Genomic DNA, 19071 nt, shown 5'->3' on the forward strand with positions numbered 1-19071 from the left:
TGGTAAAACCACGGTACTGACTTCAGAAAAAATGATTACAAATTTTACTCTGTTACCCCTCAGCTGTTTTAAAGAGCTAGATCCATAAAATAAGAAGAAGGGCTTTGAACAAAAGGCAGGTAAGAGCAGTGGTGAACATCAAAAACATTTTCACTCCCCCCTCCCTTAAGTGCAACTCCTTGATCTAGGACCAGTTACAGCAGGAGCAGCTGGTATCAAATACCAGGCCACTTGCACAGCTTTGGAAGTATGTCCTGCCCCTACTGCACTCGTAGAACTTGTTTTTGTTGGTGGGATCAGGGTACATTCCATCAGCTTTGCCCGTACAGAAGCTGCTGTTCATGCCACCGGTGCCACTGGAGCTGCCCCCGCTGGAACTACCACCACTGGAACTGCCTCCATGGGAACTGCCTCCCTTTGAATTGCTTCCAGTAGAGCTTGATGAGATCGTGGTGGTGGACTGTCCTGGAATGGGGGGCACAGGAGTAGCCGGTGGTTTGCAGGCTAAAAAAAAAAATTCATATACATATAAATACATACATATACACACACACATACACACTATATATATACTGTGTATGTATGTATATATTACAGAGCATTATTGTAATTATCAGGGTCATTACTGTACATTTCTGTTTGAACGTGGTACAGTTGGTTAAGCCTTTAAATGGGGGGGGGGGGGGGCATCACACTTCCTACTTCATAGCAAAGGGTTTTTGTGAAGTGAAATCAGTAATGTTATCGACAGTCACTGTTCAGTGCCTTTCATAGATACTTGTGTCATCAGGCACACTCAACAACAGAGCAGCAGAGAAGTAAGCGACTTACAGCCTTGATCCAAGCCAAAAGCCTTGTGGAGGACATTGATCATTGGGTATTTGCCCTGGTTGCAGAACGTTCCCATGTAGTCGTCCATGTCAATAGTCCACACCATGGCTCCTCCAAATTGGTTCTTCATTAGCCAGTCAACCTACAGTTGATGGACAGAATAATGTAGGAGCCGCCCATTCAGTTAATGTCAAGGGGTTATTCAAAACACACTTAGTTGAAAGCGGTTTCTATTCTGCTACTAAGATCCATTTACATTAAATCATTTATCTAATATATTTTATTATATTTACCCAAAGTGACTTACAGTAGAGGCAAGGGTTACAATTTATGTGTCATCCCCAGCAGTTCAACCCACAACCGTCATGTTGTTAGCACAATGCTCTACTTGTCTGGCTACAGGAACCGTTTATTAACATCAATACAAGCTTAGGCTCAATTAATAATAATTGATACTTTATTGATCCCCATGGGGAAATTCTCATTTCCCTCCCCCAACCTGCTCTCTGTGGGTGAGAGCACGCTGGCTGTGAAGGGCGGCCACCCATAGCTGGAGGCTGAGGGAGCACCCAGGGAGCTGGGGGTTGGGGGCCTCGCTCAAGGACCCGCAGATGTGCTGAGGCCGGGCTTGAGCTGGTGGCCTTCGAATCACAGGCACAGAGGCTCGGCCCACTGAGCCACACGCTGCCCATCATTATTTTCACACAATCTGTAAGTTTACGTTTCCAAATACAAATCAATATACTATAGATTTACAAGTACTATTTTTTCAGTTTCATGAATTCCTGTGCACTCATGAAAGCCTCACCTTGATCTGGAAGCTCTTGAGATTGTCATAGCCAACCCACTGGTTCCCCTTATAGGCGTAGGGCACGTTCTGCTCAGTGTTCCAGACTTCTGTAGCTCCATCCAAGAAGCCGCAGATCTATGAAAAGAGAATAATAACTTCACTGAGGACCTCACAGATGTCCTGCTCTAGCCATTAACAAGTTCTTTTTCTGTACTGCTTTTGTCCTATACAGGGTTGTGGAACCTAATCTGGGAACAACAGATACAGGGCAGGGAATAAGCCAGCAAGGGGCGCCAACTGACTTGGGTCCATACTCATATATGGCAGTTTTGAAAACAGGAGCATTAATAACCAGAATTGTCTTCCCAGCTTGAACCCTAAGTGCCGGTGGTATGGTTACCTCGAAGTAGGCCAGCTCACCAGCCTCCTGGGTGTACTTTCCTGCAGTTCCAGCCCCCGAGATCGGAGCGCCGATACCGTGGTTGGCTGGGTTACTCAGGGTGAAGGTGTTTCCATAGGTGGGGAAGCCAACTAGCAGTTTCTCAGCCGGTGCTCCATTGTTCTTCCAGTAGTTCATTGCATAGTCCTATAAAAAATAAAGATTACACACTAAGATGAAGAGCAGCAGTGAGCACCAGCCCTATATTCTGTAACTTTAGATGGATGGATGGATAGAAAGATGGATGGATGGATGGATCTAATTTTTTCTTTAAAAAAAAACAACTTTCATGATCTCTAGAGACCAGCTATTGGGTTTTTAGACAAAATGTGTCTCAGGCTGTTCATTTTTTGTGTATGTACTCAGTAACACTCATTAATTTCCTACGTACCACATTGAAGTAGATGTAGGACCCAGAATCAAAGGAGTCCCTGTACAGAGGACTGCACTCTCCAGTGAAGGGGTCCCAGGAGCCGTGGAAGTCGTAGGTCATCACATTGATCATGTCAAGGTACCTGATTATATATGGAAAGGGACACGGTAACTGGATTGCTTAGTGAACTTTCTTGTCCCCAGGTCCCAAAACAGTTTGCTTAAAATAAGGAGTAAGTTATAAAGTATATTACATGGGAAAAATGACAAAAATGGCTACACAAGATATTTATATTTGGCCATTTCAAGCAGATGCCTGAGCATGACGAGTTTTCCAGTATTGCTAGTCAGAGAGAATTTGGGTGTCATGAAACATGTTTTGTGCTGAGGGTTGTCATTGGCATGGCATAGTTATCCCTTTGTTTATAAATGACGATTGGCCACTTAAAGCAGAACAGAGGTAAGGAAGCTGCTGAAGGAATCCGATGGTGCCTGGAGCTGGTGATTTGGGAAGCAGAGAATAATGTGTAATGACATGGTGCCATCTCAGACATGGTTCCACCTCAGACATGGGGCCACCTCAGACATGGTGCCACCTTAGACATGGTGCCATCTCATAGGGGTTCCACCTGCCAGCTGTATAGGGGAGCATGGCTTAGGTCAGTGGTCACCAACGTGTCGACCGTGACTCTACAAGTGACTAGAAGGGAGTCAGCAACGTTTCCTGTTGCCACTTGCTCCCTCCCCCCAGGTTATTGCCTTGGTAGAAATAGCACTTACTGTAAATAAAGTTCGAGATCCTTAGATAGTCGCATGCAACATCATCTCACTCTTGGGTACTGTGTCTGATACCCTATTACTATCTACAGATCAAACTTGATAAACAATTTGGCTTATATGGGAAATTATTGTGCATCCGTCCATCCATTTTCTGAAACTGCTTAATCCCAACTGGGGTTGCATGGGGGCCCGGAGCCTATCCCAAGAACAATGGGCGCAGACGAGAACCAACCCTGCGCAGGCGCCAACACACCACAGGGCGCACACACTCACACAGGGCCAATCAACCTGAAAGTTATCGTTAAATCATTTAGCTTCATGAAAAACCGTTTTGTTGTTGAAAATTGTTCCGGACCACTGGCTTTGAACAAAAATCTAATGCAGACCTTTGCTCAAAAGAGTGGTATAGATTTTAGGTCTGGCTTGGTTCCCTGGGTACCATTGAAGAATGAGACTTACTTCCCAACTTCGGGTATCTGGTAGGCCGTGTCGATGGTGCCACGGCCAGCCGAGACAGCGGCGGACATCAGCAGTGGCCGCTTGTTGGTCTGCTTAGCTTCAGCTTCAAAAGCTTCCCTCATTTCCTATTAAACAAACACAGAGAGCTGTTATCCACAGTTAAACCAAAAACACACACTTAGAGGTCATGCCAGTCTGCTGTAGGGTGGGCCCTGCATTTCACACTTACATACTTGGCTGTATAAATAGGGAAAACTACCAGATGTTTTCCATATAAGCTTTTTGTAAACATGAAAAATGATCAATGATCAATGGATAGTCCAGGTCCAGAAAGTACAACGATTTTGCTTCACCCAACTAGTTGAGAACTCTGTGACTGTGACTCTTTAGGGCTGGTTGGCTGAAACAAAATCTTGGTCTGGATTTTGATTTTCAGGACCCTTACTAACCATCTCTGTTAGTAAATATGCAAACGTAGCGAATACATTCTGTCAGTCTATAACTTTCAGGGAGTGGCCACCCTTGTTAAGAACTGGCAGGACATAGGACAGTTAACCCACATAAACCAGGCTATTGAGTTTTAGTCCCAGAATTACCTGCAATAGGACAGAGTACAGCTGCTGGTCTTGTGGGGGGCTCCCCCTGTTGCCTGGGTATTCCCAGTCAATGTCAAGACCATCAAACTGATACTTCCTCAGGAAGCTGATGACAGAGTTGATGAAGGTTTGACGGGTACCAGAGGAAGCCACCATAGCAGAGAATCTGGGAAAAGGGAGAAAACCAGATTCATGCGCACGTGCAAAACTGTGTAGCACATGCACTTACATGTAAAAATTAAAATTGACCAAATCTCCTTTCGGAAGTTTAATATATCTGCAGTCAAATTGAAATGACGTTAATTTGAAATATACTAGCCAGCATGTTAAAATATTCCCTATACTAGCTGATGATAGATATGACAGTACTTTACAAACTGGTAATGGTGATACTGGTCTTCATTATTTATCAATATTTATTATTAGTAAGATGTCTACGTATTATTATTAGTAAGATGTGGTGCTTCAAACTTCCTACCCAGAGGAGCCGAAATTCCAGCCTCCAACAGACAGCAGGGTTTTCATGTTTCCATTCCTGCAAAATTAGAGTGAACAGGGTTGATATTATTGGCTGGGCGATTGGACGTTTTATAGACATGAATGGGACACAAATTGTATCCGGGACAGGTGGCATGCGTCTGCAGAATGCAGAATGGCAGCCAGTGGTTCCCTCACTGGTCCTTAAGGTCGTTGAACTGGCCGTAGAGCTCCACGTCATTCCACTCGTAAGTGGCGAGCTCGCCGTTTGTGATCGTGGCAAAGGCGTAGAGGAGGTGGGTACACAGGCATGGGTCGATGTTAGTGGGCATGTAGATGGTAGGAGGAGGCCTGTATTGTGCCCAGTTGGTGAAGTAACAGGACAGGATGTAGGAAGAGCCTGGATGGGAGAAGAGCATGTAATGATTCACTACCGATCAATAAATAACACGTGTGCAATAGACCAACGAAAGCAACTTAACACCTCAACGTCACAATCCCCATAAAGTGCAGCTGCGAGTAATTCAGATTTCGATATCGATGAAGAAGATGGTTTGGGGGAAGAAACTGCTCTTGAATCCAGAACCTACCGTTCCGATGCTGCGAAACTTCTTATCAAACTCTGGTCTGAGAAGATTAAGATTATGATCAAGATGGACTTGATCCTAACTGATCCCAGGTGGAAATTCGGGAATGTGGCTTTGGTGACTTAGGTCATGTGCTACACTTTATTGGATCAATGGTTGATGCATATCCAGTTGATGGATGGCAGTTTGGCTTCCATAATCTTCTGGGATGACCTCATAACCCTGAATGGCCTTCTGGGCCTCAGCTGTGCTCATCCCCCACTTCTTTAGGTATCTCAGGAAATGACAGGCTTTCATGAGGTCTGATCCAGTCTTCCCTGTCCATCTAAGCTTCTTTGGAACCTGGTGGCCAAGGAAGCTACTGATAGTTTCCATTGGATGACCAGCAATGGTGGTCAATCCGTGACTCCTGATGTGATTCCAGAGCTCTGTCTTCTTTTCTTATTGACATTCATAGTGAGGTTATTGTGTTGGCTTCTCTCCAGTGGACAAGGACGAAGATATCGAATGAAAACAGGGGCCAGCTGCGCTCCACATGTCTTTAGAACAGAGGAAGGGATGTGATCGTATCCAGCAGCTCTGCCAGCTTTGACCTTGCTGAAAGTCATCTGCTCTTCCTGTTCAAACGTTTGCAGCACAAATTCCCCTGGTTCACTGAATTCTTTTTGTGTCTGGTCCATATTAATGGTCCTCAAACTTTGGAAATAAGTTATACAGCATGTCAAGTAGTGTACTTTTATTTCACAGGGTGAACAGCGACTATACTGTACAGGCAACATGAACTACATAACACAAGATGAATTACATAAATGCTAACTAAAGGGCTTTATAACGTTTAACTGTGTATACAAATGCCCTTGTATTAAAAAAATAAATAAGATATATAGTGATCATCCATCCATCCATTTTGCATAAATTCTTCTCAAGTAAGAGGCCACTGTGGACATGGAGCTCCACCCAAGAAGCATTTATCACACATGTGGGACATTCCTGACACATAATAAGGGATATTCAGGATGCTAGTATATAGTATGAACACTGAAGCGGAATTAAAACGGAATCATTGACTTATTAATATTAAGATGAAAATCTATACTGCTGATGTTTTTTTCCCGGGGGAAGCGTCACCTTGTACCTGCAGGACTGCGGGTACAAATCCCTCCCATGCCTTCTGTATGTCGCCTTTCCCTGTTATCTCCTCTACATGCCCTGTTTCCTCAGTACTACTCAAACGTGTTGGCAACTACATTGGCTTTTATTTGCATATAAAGCCATTGCTGGCTCCTTCTTTTCTTGTTTGACTGTCTACTGGAACATTTCCAGTGTTGATACCTATTCCTTGTGCTCTGTCCATCGTCTGCATCTACTAGTTCCCAGAGTCTGCACCACCTTGGCCAGGCCAGTTTCAGCTTTGCTGCTCTGGCTGCATGGAAAATGCTCCAAACTTTAAACACCTTGGATATGTTGAAATATGCGATGATAAGAGATAATAAGACTCGGGTTCATGTAATTGTTTTTAAATGCACTGCTTTAATAGTTTTCTTTGATTGCATGTTTCTGTTTAAATAAAGCTAAGTAAAAATAAATAAAATAATAATACTGGACTGCGATGGGCTGGCCCCCCATCCTAGGTTGTTCCCTGCCTCGTGCCCATTGTTTCCGGGATAGGCTCCGGACCCCCCGCGACCCAGTAGGATAAGCGGTTTGGAAAATGGATGGATGGATGGATGGATGGATGGATGGATGGATGGATAATACTGGATTTATTTCACAAAATAATGTATTTGAAAGATTACACAATACCAGCCTGTCATTTCTCATTCTGGCCATTAGAGGGAGCTAAGGGCTAACTTTTGATTTTCCTTCTCTTTGTTTCACCAGCAAATGAGTTGATTTATTTAATCAGCAGAGAGTATTTAAGTTACAGTATTTTCTGTTTGGAGTTCCTTGGTAGCGCATGAAGGTCCTGGTTTTCGAATGGTTTTTTGGATGTGGCCTCTTCTAAAGATCACGTTTCTTGGGTGTGAAAGAGAAATGTGGAGGTTTGTCATTACCTGCCTCTTTAGTGTCTTTCTGAGTGTAAGATTCTAATCTGCAACTGGATCCTCAGCTACACTGGGGGAAGCTTAGATTATGCACTGCTTAGCTATAAATTAGACCAGTGGTATCCTAGTCCAGTCCTTGGAGAACCACAGATGGTCCAAGTCTTTGCTTTACTGGGAGCTGGTAAGGAGAACAAAACGTGGATTGTCTCTGGGTTCTAGAGGACTGGACTGGGGAAGAATGCATTAGACAAACGCTGAAAAAAAGAAAAGAGCCAGAATATCCATCCATCCATCCATCCATTTCCCAAACCGCTTATCCTACTGGGTCGCGGGGGGTCCGGAGCCTATCCCGGAAGCAATGGGCATGAGGCAGGGAACAACCCAGGATGGGGGGCCAGCCCATCGCAGGGCACACTCACACACACCATCCACTCACACATGCACTCCTATGGGCAATTTAGCAACTCCAATTAGCCTCAGCATGTTTTTGGACTGTGGGGGGAAACCGGAGTACCTGGAGGAAACCCCACGGCGACATGGGGAGAACATGCAAACTCCACACACATGTGACCCAGGCGGAGACTCGAACCCGGGTCCCAGAGGTGTGACAGAGTTAGCGGAAGAGCCAGAATATAACTTAATTAAAACTAGATTAAAGTTTATTTAATTATTTTGAACAATTTTACGCGGACTTTCCACGTGTGAACGTTTGATACACCATCTATCAAAAACATACAGAGAAGGAACTTGGCAGCCAGGTAGAACACGAGAACAGAATGTCTCCCCAGCGGACGATTCACTTACCTAGCTGCGCGTTGAGCAGCAGGGCCAAAGCTGTGAAGGAGAAACCAGACAAAAGCACATATTAACATGCAGAACGTTCCGTGGAAGAGTGACGACATCGTGAAGCATCAGGAGTCAAAACAGCACATCATACAAAGCTGCCAGCTACTCGCCCAGAAAGTTTACAGTTATGACCCTGAGATTGAAAAATATGCCAGTTTGCCCGAAGGTAAGTGCGACTTACCCGAAAGAAACAGTAGTTTCCCCATGATTGCCCAGTACAAAAGTGAATCTGCAAGGTCACACTTTTATACTCTATGCCTTTTTCCACAATATTTTTTGCCGGGGAAATATTTGCTAAAGATTGAGGTCCATTATGATTAAATAATGCTTTGCTTGATCACTTATCATGTTATCACTATTCTTTTAAATAACCATGGGAGATAAAGATATCCAGTTCAGATACCCAGTTCAGTGAAATTTGCGTATTTTTGTGAATGAAAGGACAAACAGTTTTTCATAAATGTAGGAAAAATTTTGGAAAAAAAAGTCGGTACTGCTCGATTCTGTAAACCTTGGACTAAACGTTTTTCTGCATGTGCACGTCGGGTATGTGGTAAATTAAGGGTAACTTAATATCTTCTCTGTAATACAGAGATACTCTATCCTTAGATACACCTATTGGGGATTTTATTCTTGAATGAAAATCTATGATTTATAGTCACGTGAAAAAATGAGGACACCCCATTAAATATTTAGTTCTTCATTCAGAAACAGCAACATAACAATATTTGATCTTCTTTCAAATTATGTCTACAGTATAAATAAAGGTGATGTTATTGCATGATCTACACAAAAAAAACGTTTACTTCTTTAACAAAAGAACTTAAGATGTCAATTCCTGCTGAAGAAAATAAGGACATTATGTCCTAAAAGCTAGTATGTTACCCTCAGTGAGACGTTTCCTATAACCATCTATCAACCTCTCACATCGACTGGCGGAAAGTTTTCCCCGCTCTCCAATGCAGAATTCCTCTAGCTGTGTGATGTCTGAAGGGTGTCTTGCATGCACAGTCTGTTTCAAACCACCCCACAGCATCTCAATAGGATTCAGATCCGGCTTTGACTTGGCCATTCCAGAACTCTCCGTTTCTTTCTTTTGAGCCACTCCTTGGTAGATTTACTGGCATGTTTTGGGTCATTGTCCTGTTGCATGACCCACCTCTGCCTTAGTTTTAGTTTTTGGACCGATGCACCCTTTGATATAATGACGAATTCATAGTAGATTCTATGATGGTGATCCTGCTCCACCAAAGCAGCCCCAATTCATAACATGTTCACCCCCATGCTTCACAGTTGGTATGAGACCCTGTTGCTCAGATGTTATCTTTGCTTCACGCCAGACACATCCTCCGTTGTGGTCTGCTCTTGGGCTGCACTTGCTAGGAAGGTCTGACCTGGTCATACTGGCAGTCATTTTAAACGTTCTCCACATTGTACTTGTGGTTCAAATAAGACAGGTTCCTCTAAAATGCTCTGTAACGGTGGTCTAATCGCTAGTACCTAATGTGGATAACCTGAATCTGATTCCAGGCATGTTAAGTAGTAATGAATGTGGAATTGCCCTAACGGTTTCCTCACAAGAAATTGCTTTTCTATTAATTACATTTTAAAAATAATTTTTAAAAGACTTCTTCAGTTTCATTTGTTTAGTTATATTACCTTAGTCTCTCAATATTGTTAAAATGAAGGTCATATGTCCATATGTTTACCTATGTTAATAAAGGCAGGTTTGAGTGTCCTAATCATTTCACATGACTGTACATGCAGGTATTCCTAACACTACTAGTGAAAATGGAAGAGATAATGGATGTACAACCTGTCCGGAAAATGTAATTGTATTTTTTGAACAATTAGTAAGTGTTATATAACTGATAGGGCTATCTCAACGTGACTGGACTATCTCAAAGTTAGAATATCAGCATTATTTGTAAATGATATGGCACAGTTAATGCACATTTTTATCTAACTGATTTTTCATGGAGAACAGGTCAAATATTCTTTTGTCTCTGTACAATGCAAAGTAGAATTTTTCAAAAACATACTTTGAAATCACATGCTTTCGAAATAGGTATGTGAACAAAACATAGTTCTTAATGTCAAAATCATGCATGTACTGTATACTGAAGCACATTTCACAACGTTGTAGATATATTGTCAGACTTAACATGTTCACAGTCTATTCTCCATGCTGTGGTCTGTTGGGGAAACATCTCCAGTTTAGGTAATGCCACAAGTCAGCTCCTTCACTTACTGACCCAGGACCCAGTTGAGGTAGCTGCAGAGTAGCAGATGTGACAAAACTGCCATTATGAACAGCATGAGCAAATCTGCCCATCTGCTCCATGGGCCACTCTCCTTAGCCAGCGTTTCCCAACTCGGACCTCGGGGACCCACAGATGGCCCATGTTTTTGCTCCCTCCCAGCTCCCTGCCACACAGTCCACATTTTTGCTCCCTACTGGGAGCTGGGTCCCCAAAGACCAGATTGGGAAACACTGGCTTTAGCTACCATGCTCTGCTCAGAAGCATTTCTGGGGATCTATTCCATCTTCTGCCATCAGATATCACAGCACCTCCTCCTGACATGCCGGCTCTCACGCCCCAGACATAACAGCACAGGACAGCATTTAATAACAAGCCCTGTTACAGTACATAATCGTACCTGTACTATGTACGTCACTAATTAATTTACATTTTTTTGTCTATCCTGATTTTGCACAACACAGTTTGCACTATATATTTTCACACTTTCATACTTAAACTTTGATATCGCAGATTTATCTCTGTTTCCTTTGAGAAAATATATGTAAAACACATGATTTCATAATAACAAGGGTGTTGCTTTGATATCAGTATTGGCAGGGACTAAATCAGCCTCGAATGCCCCACCCCCTAAACACATGGAACTCCCAAAATATTGGCAGGGACGTTTCCAAAACTACGTCCTTCCACCATGATGTCACCCAGGGTCTCCCCTGCCTTGTGACCTGTGCTTCCTGTTCATTGGCTCCAGGCTAACTCTGTGGTTATGATGAGATGGATGATTACACAATTTAAGTATATTTTGTGCCATTTTATATTTGTTATATGCATTGCTTGGGTTTGTCATTAAACTAACCTGAAATATTTGAAAACTGAGGCTGTTCTGGGGAAAGACGCCTTTTCACACTGGGGGGGTCAGAGCATCCATCCTTAGCCACAATGTGTGAGATTCTCTCCAGCAGTGAGGCTTGAACACTGGAATGTGTTGCAGATACAGAAAAAAACACAACCATTGTGGTGATGAAGGCACTGCCGTAGGGGAGACCAGCAATGACTGTTGAATGGGGTTAGCCGTTCAAAGGGACATAGTGACCGTCTTGCATGACATAGATGCTCTCCAAACACCAATTTTCTTTTGTGTCAATTTTGTTCACATTTTAAAATAATGAAAATGAAAAAAAAAGTCAACAATAAGTAAGCGTCCTCAATGGAACAGGTTAGCCATACAAACCACTGAATGTGTCACAAATATAAATACACAAATAAGGGCGCTGGCAAGTCCGAGTCATGAGATCAGATGGCATTTTAGAAAAAGCACACATATTGCACAACAAGACAATGAGGAAGGAAATAAAATAAATCTCTCTCTTGATTTCAAGACCTTCACTGGTTTACGTTGGACATGAGGACCTGTGTGCTTTTCATCTGCTTCTTCCTTGGTAAAGTATATAAAACTTTTAATCACTGGTGCAAATGTTGTTGCAGGTACTACAACCAATTAAGCAGAAAGGGAAAGTTCAGGCTCAGAAAGTTCAAATCCAGACCAAGATTTTGTGTCAACCAACCACTTGAGAACTTCGTGAACTGGTTGGTTGAAACAAGACCTTAGTTTGGATTTGTACTTTCTGAGCCTGAACTTTCCAGCTTTGTAATTAAGGGTTATTAATCTTAATGATGCAAACCTTTTTCTTAAACCATTTGTTTATATTTCCTGACCAAAAATATTTCCTTCCTTTCACCAACAGTATCTTCTGAAGCCAATAAGTCAAGAATTTCTGCACCAAGTTTGGTGACAGCAATCGCCAAGGAGTCCGTCACCATTCATTGCCAGTATGACCCCCGCTACAGGGATTATGAAAAGTACTGGTGCAAAGGGGCAATACATAACTTCTGCAGGGCTGTAGTGAAAACCACAGGGTTCAGTACAAGCAACCGGACTGCCATGAGTGATGACAAATACGACGGAGTCTTAACAGTGACTGTCCACGACCTGCAGCTAGAAGACAGCGGAAAGTACTGGTGTGCTATTTCCAAACCTCTGAGGAACATCTTCGCTGGAGTTTTCCTGCAGGTTTTAAAAGCAGGTAATTCCACCTGGAGCATCATTCCAAGACGTTTTAGAGTTACAGAAAAAGCCAACGTCATGCAGTTATATAAGGATTCTGTTTGGAGCAGAATTCTAATACACTGCACTCATTTTAGCCACATTCATTTGTGTATATATACGTGTGTGTGTGTGTGTGTATGTGGATTATGTTATTATTTCATTGTGGGGACCGAATGTTTCTCACAATGTGATTAAACACCTGTTATTTCGACATTTTGGGGGCCATTTTTCAGATCCCCACAAACATGTGTGAATGCAGTCAAAAAAACTAAAAATGCCAATAGTCTTGTATTTTGTTTGGTAACTTGTGGTTAGGGTTTGGGATGGGTGGGGTTAAGGGAATCTTTGTTGGGATTAGGGTTTTCCCCATAGAAAGGTATGAATACAAATATGTGTGTGCGTGTGTCTGCCTGTGTGTCTGTGTCTGTGTGTACAGCAGTAATACGGATTTTAAACTGGGGCAATCCAAGGCTTTGACCACTAGGGCAGTTGAACCCCCAGTAAGGTTTGCCACTCTTAATCAGTATAAACACAGACGGGTCCCAACGATAAAATTTGTATGACATGTGAATGAAAATTCAATAGGGTCTTTCAGTTTTTAGTATAATATGATTTGTATCTTCGACACATAATGATTCATACTAAAAAAAAAACAAAACTGTTTGACAATCTGGTCTTCACAGATAGACCAACTCGTGCTACTACAGTGAGCACTACTGCTTCCGGGCCAGCTGGGGGCAGCAGAGCACTGTGAGTCTTTTTAACGCAAAGTAAACACCTGCAACAGGCTACTTTAATGTATAAAACATAAGTATTCTTGAAACATATATAAATAAACATCCACAAAACATACATCCATGTGTGTTATCTCGACATACGCATAATCATTATGGCTCTTGATTTAATTACACCTGATGATGTTTTGTATTGTTGGTATTATAATGACTAAATGGATTCTGATCTCTAACTCCTTCCTCTCTTTGACACAGTAAGCTCAAGCTCAGGTTTCAGGAAACATGGGCAGTTCTGCGTTGGATCCTCTTTGGTGCCTTGCTAGGTTGTGTTGTGATTGTACATGTCCGGAAGACGAGGATCCATCGTTCACACTGACATCTGCTTTCCTCACCTGATATTCTGTGTGTCTTCTTCTTCTGTGAACAGACAGGACGGCTTATCCCTCATCTCTGGCATGCAGTCAAACTATAACACTTTCAAAAGACTGCCATGAATACTGGAGAAGGGTCATAAATGTTCACTTCTGTGAATTTTGATGATTCAATAAACATCAGATCTCAGTAAGAATTTGTAAGTGGTTGGTAAAAGTCATCTTTCAGTGGGTCTTGATGAACTATGGTCCGTTTTTCATGTATTTCGTTTGACTAACTAAATTGAGTTTTTATTTAAACAGCCCAGAATTCTGATGAGATTATTAGTTTGGGCTCATTTTGGCTGTTTCACTACACAGATACAATCAGGCATAATCAATGTCTTTGAAGGAAGGTCAACCAAAAATGCCATTCTAATCTTTCATTTTAACTAGTTATAAACAATGCAATTTTAGCGACAAACTCAGCATTTTTCGATGTGAAAAAAATCAGTTAAAGGATAATTTTGTAATTAAATTAGGTTAAAAACAGAAAAATTCATATAATACTTCTAAAATCTGTAAAGATGTCTGTAAATATATAAACAGAACAGCCTTCTGCCTGATTCTCCCTATTAGCTTCTGAAATCTGCCCTAGTCTATTAAGCACGGGGTGAAGATCTGTAGACGGGAGACACTGCACCCCCCAGTCCAAAGGATGATCCACCTTTAATTGTTTTTTTCTGGGTCCAGTGAAGAATATAAGGAAGGAAACTGAAAAATGTGTGAGGAAAAAAGCCTGGCAGATATGTATAATAATCACATAATTAGGTTTTCTATATGGCATGAAACAAATTCCTCTTTATAAAATGGATTGATCATTAAGCCAGATAATCAAGCATTCTGTTGTTCTGCTGGCATATCGACGCAAATAGACAAGGCGCCTTTTTCAGTATATCTTATTATTGTGCGAATTGTACAGGAGTGTGGGTCTGCCGCAAATACAGTTTTGGTTATTGTTGCCAGGGCTGGTTCTCTGTGCTGGAGAATTCCACAGCATTGTGTAAACATATATTGGGCAAACGTCTGCAATCCCAGAACCACCAAGTTGACCATTAAGGATTTGTGGTTTTCGGAAAATATGTTAGGGTCATCTGAATAGAAATGTAATTTCGTGACACCTTAAATATTCATAGTTTATGCTGTGGGTATTTCCTTTAAATATAAATCTCCAGCAATGGCCAATCAGAACTACATGGATGCTATTCAAAACAATACTTTTGGCCAATATACATTTAAATATTTTATTTCATAAATGTTTCCTGTTTGACATATGTGAACTAGAAACAGTTCTCTTTTTACATTGCAATGGAAACCAGATACATGTACAAAGATATTACAGAACAAGTTGATTTTGTTTGTCTCTTTTGATAGCATTTATACAAAGGTAATATATAATGGTAGGCTTTTCTGAAGGTTTGTAATTGTATATTTAAATAATTATACGTTATTAACAATTATTTATACAGACAATACGTTCAAGTATGGCTGTGTTTTAGCTTAATGATCATTTCTAATCTCGGCCACCTGCCAAGATCAGCTTAACAAAATTATTGCGGTAATAATATTGTCAATTTTTTTCCCGCTGCTAAAATGGGCTACATGCGCTATTTTGGATGACATATTTGGTTCAGAAACACTGAAAAACAACCAAAAAAATCCATGGCTTAAAGGAATCCATGCTTTGTATTTTAAGCGGCAGTGTAAGTGAATTTAAATGTCCTACTACAATATTTAACAGTGACGAAATGAATCTTTAAAGTCTCAGGTTCATCCTGAGATATAGGAGACATTGATGTGTTTTAACGACACACTTAATCTCTCAAGCCAGGTCAGCTGGTGCCATGATCCCTCTTTGCCAGTCGTCTACAAGGCTCCGCTAAAACACGTCAAAATAAGAATCCTCTCGGCGGCCATCAAGTCCTCCGTCCAATGTGACTATGCTCCTCATCCGCATCACCTCTGAAGTCACTCCTGCCATCCATTCCTTAGACACGAGAGTCCATGGCATATTTTTTCCCTGCCGCTGTCCTTCCATACTGATATATGGACCTGTGGTACTGAGAGGATCTAGCATCTGTATCGGAAAAGAGGAAATATTTGATGCTTTAATAATTCCATGCATGTTTATACTGGTTTTGAAATTAGTGAGGGACTTTTATTTTGAACTCACCCCTGAAAATATACAGGCAGCATGTTAGTACAATCGAGCTTAGAAAACATCCCGTTGACCCAGCCATTGCCAGCCAACAAGACCAGCCAAACTCATAGTGCATTCCTAAGTAGACATTCTTCAGGACAAGGGTGGCTCTCTCTACGTACACATCCACTGCATACCACACTGAACCAATCATTCCCGGGATGCCTGGATGAAAAAGGACAGATAATTTTTTTTTAGTTATTGAAACAGATTCATTGATGATTCCAGATATAGGCTGACAGTTGTTGGGCTTGTCAGCCCTCATACCTCCCAGTCCAAATATGAAGCCAGCAAAGTAACATATTCTCAGCTTGATGTTGGGCTCTTCCTTTAGAAGCTTGATAAAATCCAGGCCCAGGACTAGGATGATGAGTGCAAAGCTGGCTAGAATGTCAGCGGTGATCATCAAGGCTCGGGTCAACACGATCTTCACTGCAAGACACCACAGGCAGCTTCAACAACGCAGCATTACACGCGGTGTGAAGGACCTGAGACTCTATATAGATAGACATATCTGTGTATCTGCCTGCAGCAGTCCAAAAATACTGTAATGATGGTCAGTCAAAATTTGTTTAACTTGTTATAGACAATGCTCCCTTTATAATCCAAGAAAAACAATGTAGCACGGTCTTCTTAAGTTCTACACTTATGTATGTCGTCTTTACGTAAGCAGAATTAATGAATAACTGCACGAGGGAAAACGTGATGAAATGATGAATATGTAATAGTTACTGAGAGAGTCCAATGGTAGAATTCCGCATCCAGTCTAACACTTGGAAAAGTCATGTGTGAAACGGGGAGATGGCGGCTTACGTGGGTGCTCAGCAAGGATGGTCTCATACTGGTCACAAGTGCGGATCCCATCCTGCGTATTGGTCACGCACTCCCACCACAGTCCTCGGCATTTTTGGCTGACCTGCAACGGGTCGGCAGACACTGATGGAAGGCTGTGAGGTTCCATATCATCAGACACAAACACAGTATTTATTTTTCAGTACGAACATACACATCCCTTACGTGGGAAATCTGCCCAAAGAACCCTTTGTGGACACAAGGACTGTGGAAGAACAACTAAGACTTTTGACAGTTTAAATGCTAAAGGACTGAACAGAACAGTCTTACTTGCATGAACATTTTTGGGAAAACCTAAATTAAAAAGAACACGGCAGAAACATGCAGTATGTCATGTTTCAATAAGCCATTGCTGTACCTGTATATATATATATATATATATATATACCTATAATAATAATAACCTCCTTCTTTACGCATATTTGTCAAGTGTCTACTTTCGGAAATGCTTACCTGCAGTTTCATCACAAGAAGCAACTTGTTTGCCAAAATAAATGTTGGTCAAGAAATGATTTGCACAGATGCATTTTTTTGTCCATTAATACTGCAGCTAATTTTGCTCACCTCCCAGTCATCATCAGCATTGACCATCCAACAGTCGGTCCAAGTGGCTACTATGAGGAAGACTGTAGACACCAGTGCCAGACAGAATGCCATGAACTGCAGAACCACGATCATTTTCAACTCTGGAGGACTCCAAAAACAAAATACTTTTTTACCAGAAGATGCAAATGAAAAAGTTTCATCTAAACAAACTCCAGATGATTCTTGCCAGACGGTTCTTGCAAACATCAAACTAATGCAATGCTCAATGTTCCCTTAAATTTCTTTACACAAATTAAACATGGCACCAGTACAGTGTCTGAAATCCAACCACAGCTATTTTCATTTCCTCTCATTACAGTGCAGACTTTACAGTTCTGAATGTTGCCATGATTTATTACACATTGTTTAGTCCAATCACACTTCCGACTATCCCATTGGTACCTCAGTTAAAGAAGCTGTTTAGCAATAAACACAATAAGCATCTAACGACTTGCGTTAAAAAGGCCAGACATGAAGTAGAAGGACATGCAAGATTTCTCAACCCAGGAAAAGTCAACTTACTGGGTGTATTGTGACCGCATGGACCCCAATAACATTGTACAAGCAGTAAACAAAAGGCAGAAGTCACTGAAATGGTTTTTTTTTATCATTTCCTTCAGCAAAAGATGGTTTTCAGTACACTGCTCTTCATCCATAAATAACAACAGCAACAGCAATAACAAGTACAGATAAGCTTTGTGGATAATCTATGGCCAGAAAGTGCAGACATGTTACTATCTCCTACAGCCCCAGAACACACACAATACAAAGAACCTGTACCATAAAAATAAAGCATATGGCGTGCATGCAAAATGAAGCACAACACAGATTTCAAAATAAAAGCATCAGTTCAAGATTGACAAGTTGGAAAACTTAAAATTTACCTCCACTTTGAGCAGGCAGGACTCATGCTTAGGTTCTACATGAAGGTTTGCCGGTACAAAACACCTGACTCCCACACGTTGTGTGAGTGGGAGAACTAGACAGATTTGTGGGTAAAAAAAAAAAAAGAGATGGTCAAGCACGACAGAACGAGGCGGATTCTGGGCCTACATGTAATGGAGAACCTCTTCTGAATAATGCAAGACTCCATCACCTTCCTCCATCCCCCACTCCTGCCTTCCTCCCAACCAAAATAAATAACCCTTGTTTTTTTCCAGGGCTATTTTTGAACCTCAATGTATGAAAGGTGTGCCCTGAATTCTCATGAAGCGACTCCTTTCGACTGCAAAGATGCCATTAGAGTCCAAACGGGAGGTTTACGACTCTGAGGGTAACTGGCCCCAGGCATCACTCCTACACGTCCTCCGCCGGTGATTTTCCTCTGTCTGACATTCTGCGAGGGGGGGGGGGGGGGTTGGGGTGTTCGGACTGATTCCTGCCACTGTTTGGTTCTGGCTTAAAAAAAAATTATCAAAACTGTGACAAAAAAACATGTCGTTATTGAACTGCAATAGAACTTTTCTACTTCTCGAATTTATGAAGCTGATGTTTGACAGAAGCTCTTACATCACGTCATTGGGACCGGATTGCTCAATCATTTTTCCATAATACGTGATTTCACCATGTTTATTAGAACACAGTTTCATTCTCGGGCTTCTTCTCTGCAACTGGAATTGCTGTCTGCAGATGTGTTAATGACAGTGGGATATGTAAGCATCTTGATCAAAATAAAGCCCTTTTGTGGTCCGTGGGCTTCT

At 41.7% G+C, this 19071-nt stretch overlaps 3 protein-coding genes across 5 annotated transcripts; 1 reads left to right on the plus strand and 2 right to left on the minus strand.

The window, feature by feature from the left end:
* Positions 1–184: 184 nt before the first annotated feature.
* LOC125744811 (acidic mammalian chitinase-like) lies at positions 185–8443 on the minus strand. 2 transcript variants are annotated; one of them, XM_049017064.1, is made up of 12 exons: positions 8404–8428; positions 8181–8210; positions 4943–5144; positions 4746–4802; positions 4268–4433; positions 3672–3796; positions 2452–2575; positions 2022–2207; positions 1640–1756; positions 832–973; positions 462–504; positions 185–407 (listed from the first exon to the last, which is right to left on the minus strand). In XM_049017064.1, exons 1-12 carry the CDS (start codon positions 8426–8428, stop codon positions 185–187), a joined length of 1440 nt encoding a protein of 479 aa, XP_048873021.1. The 2 variants fall into 2 exon arrangements, with proteins under 2 accessions (XP_048873021.1, XP_048873022.1); XM_049017065.1 differs by having other exon boundaries at positions 185–504; positions 8404–8443.
* Positions 8444–11815: 3372 nt separating this feature from the next.
* On the plus strand, positions 11816–13892 carry LOC125744893 (CMRF35-like molecule 3). 2 transcript variants are annotated; one of them, XM_049017178.1, is made up of 4 exons: positions 11816–11922; positions 12229–12567; positions 13274–13340; positions 13580–13892. In XM_049017178.1, the coding sequence occupies exons 1-4, from the start codon at positions 11886–11888 to the stop codon at positions 13698–13700; spliced, it is 564 nt and encodes a 187-aa protein (XP_048873135.1). In that variant the 5' UTR covers positions 11816–11885; the 3' UTR covers positions 13701–13892. The 2 variants fall into 2 exon arrangements, with proteins under 2 accessions (XP_048873135.1, XP_048873136.1); XM_049017179.1 differs by lacking the exon at positions 13274–13340.
* Positions 13893–15096: 1204 nt separating this feature from the next.
* Positions 15097–17464, minus strand: LOC125745061 (claudin-16-like). The gene is made up of 5 exons (XM_049017483.1): positions 17351–17464; positions 16748–16850; positions 16202–16366; positions 15908–16099; positions 15097–15811 (listed from the first exon to the last, which is right to left on the minus strand). The coding sequence occupies exons 1-5, from the start codon at positions 17462–17464 to the stop codon at positions 15723–15725; spliced, it is 663 nt and encodes a 220-aa protein (XP_048873440.1). The 3' UTR covers positions 15097–15722.
* Between the last annotated feature and the right edge of the window lie 1607 nt (positions 17465–19071).

This window comes from Brienomyrus brachyistius, chromosome 6 (assembly GCF_023856365.1).
Source record: "Brienomyrus brachyistius isolate T26 chromosome 6, BBRACH_0.4, whole genome shotgun sequence".
Lineage (NCBI taxonomy): Eukaryota > Metazoa > Chordata > Actinopteri > Osteoglossiformes > Mormyridae > Brienomyrus > Brienomyrus brachyistius.

What these genes read in the sequence shown, in the direction of transcription:
- LOC125744811 (XM_049017065.1), bottom strand. Translation starts at nt 8,428, where the DNA reads ATGGGGAAACTACTGTTTCTTTCGG. An exon ending in CAGATACCCGAAGTTGGGAA is followed by an intron (nt 2,576 to 3,671) that starts GTAAGTCTCATT and finishes ATATATAATCAG; the next exon opens with GTACCTTGACATGATCAATG. An exon ending in TTTTGGCTTGGATCAAGGCT is followed by an intron (nt 505 to 831) that starts GTAAGTCGCTTA and finishes TTTTTTTTTTAG; the next exon opens with CCTGCAAACCACCGGCTACT.
- LOC125744893 (XM_049017178.1), top strand. Translation starts at nt 11,886, where the DNA reads ATGAGGACCTGTGTGCTTTTCATCTGCTTCTTCCTTG. An exon ending in TTTCATCTGCTTCTTCCTTG is followed by an intron (nt 11,923 to 12,228) that starts GTAAAGTATATA and finishes TTTCACCAACAG; the next exon opens with TATCTTCTGAAGCCAATAAG. An exon ending in GCTGGGGGCAGCAGAGCACT is followed by an intron (nt 13,341 to 13,579) that starts GTGAGTCTTTTT and finishes TCTTTGACACAG; the next exon opens with TAAGCTCAAGCTCAGGTTTC.
- LOC125745061 (XM_049017483.1), bottom strand. Translation starts at nt 17,464, where the DNA reads ATGATCGTGGTTCTGCAGTTCATGGCATTCTGTCTGGCACTGGTGTCT. An exon ending in CATCCTTGCTGAGCACCCAC is followed by an intron (nt 16,367 to 16,747) that starts GTAAGCCGCCAT and finishes GGTGTCTTGCAG; the next exon opens with TGAAGATCGTGTTGACCCGA. An exon ending in CTGCCTGTATATTTTCAGGG is followed by an intron (nt 15,812 to 15,907) that starts GTGAGTTCAAAA and finishes TTTCCGATACAG; the next exon opens with ATGCTAGATCCTCTCAGTAC.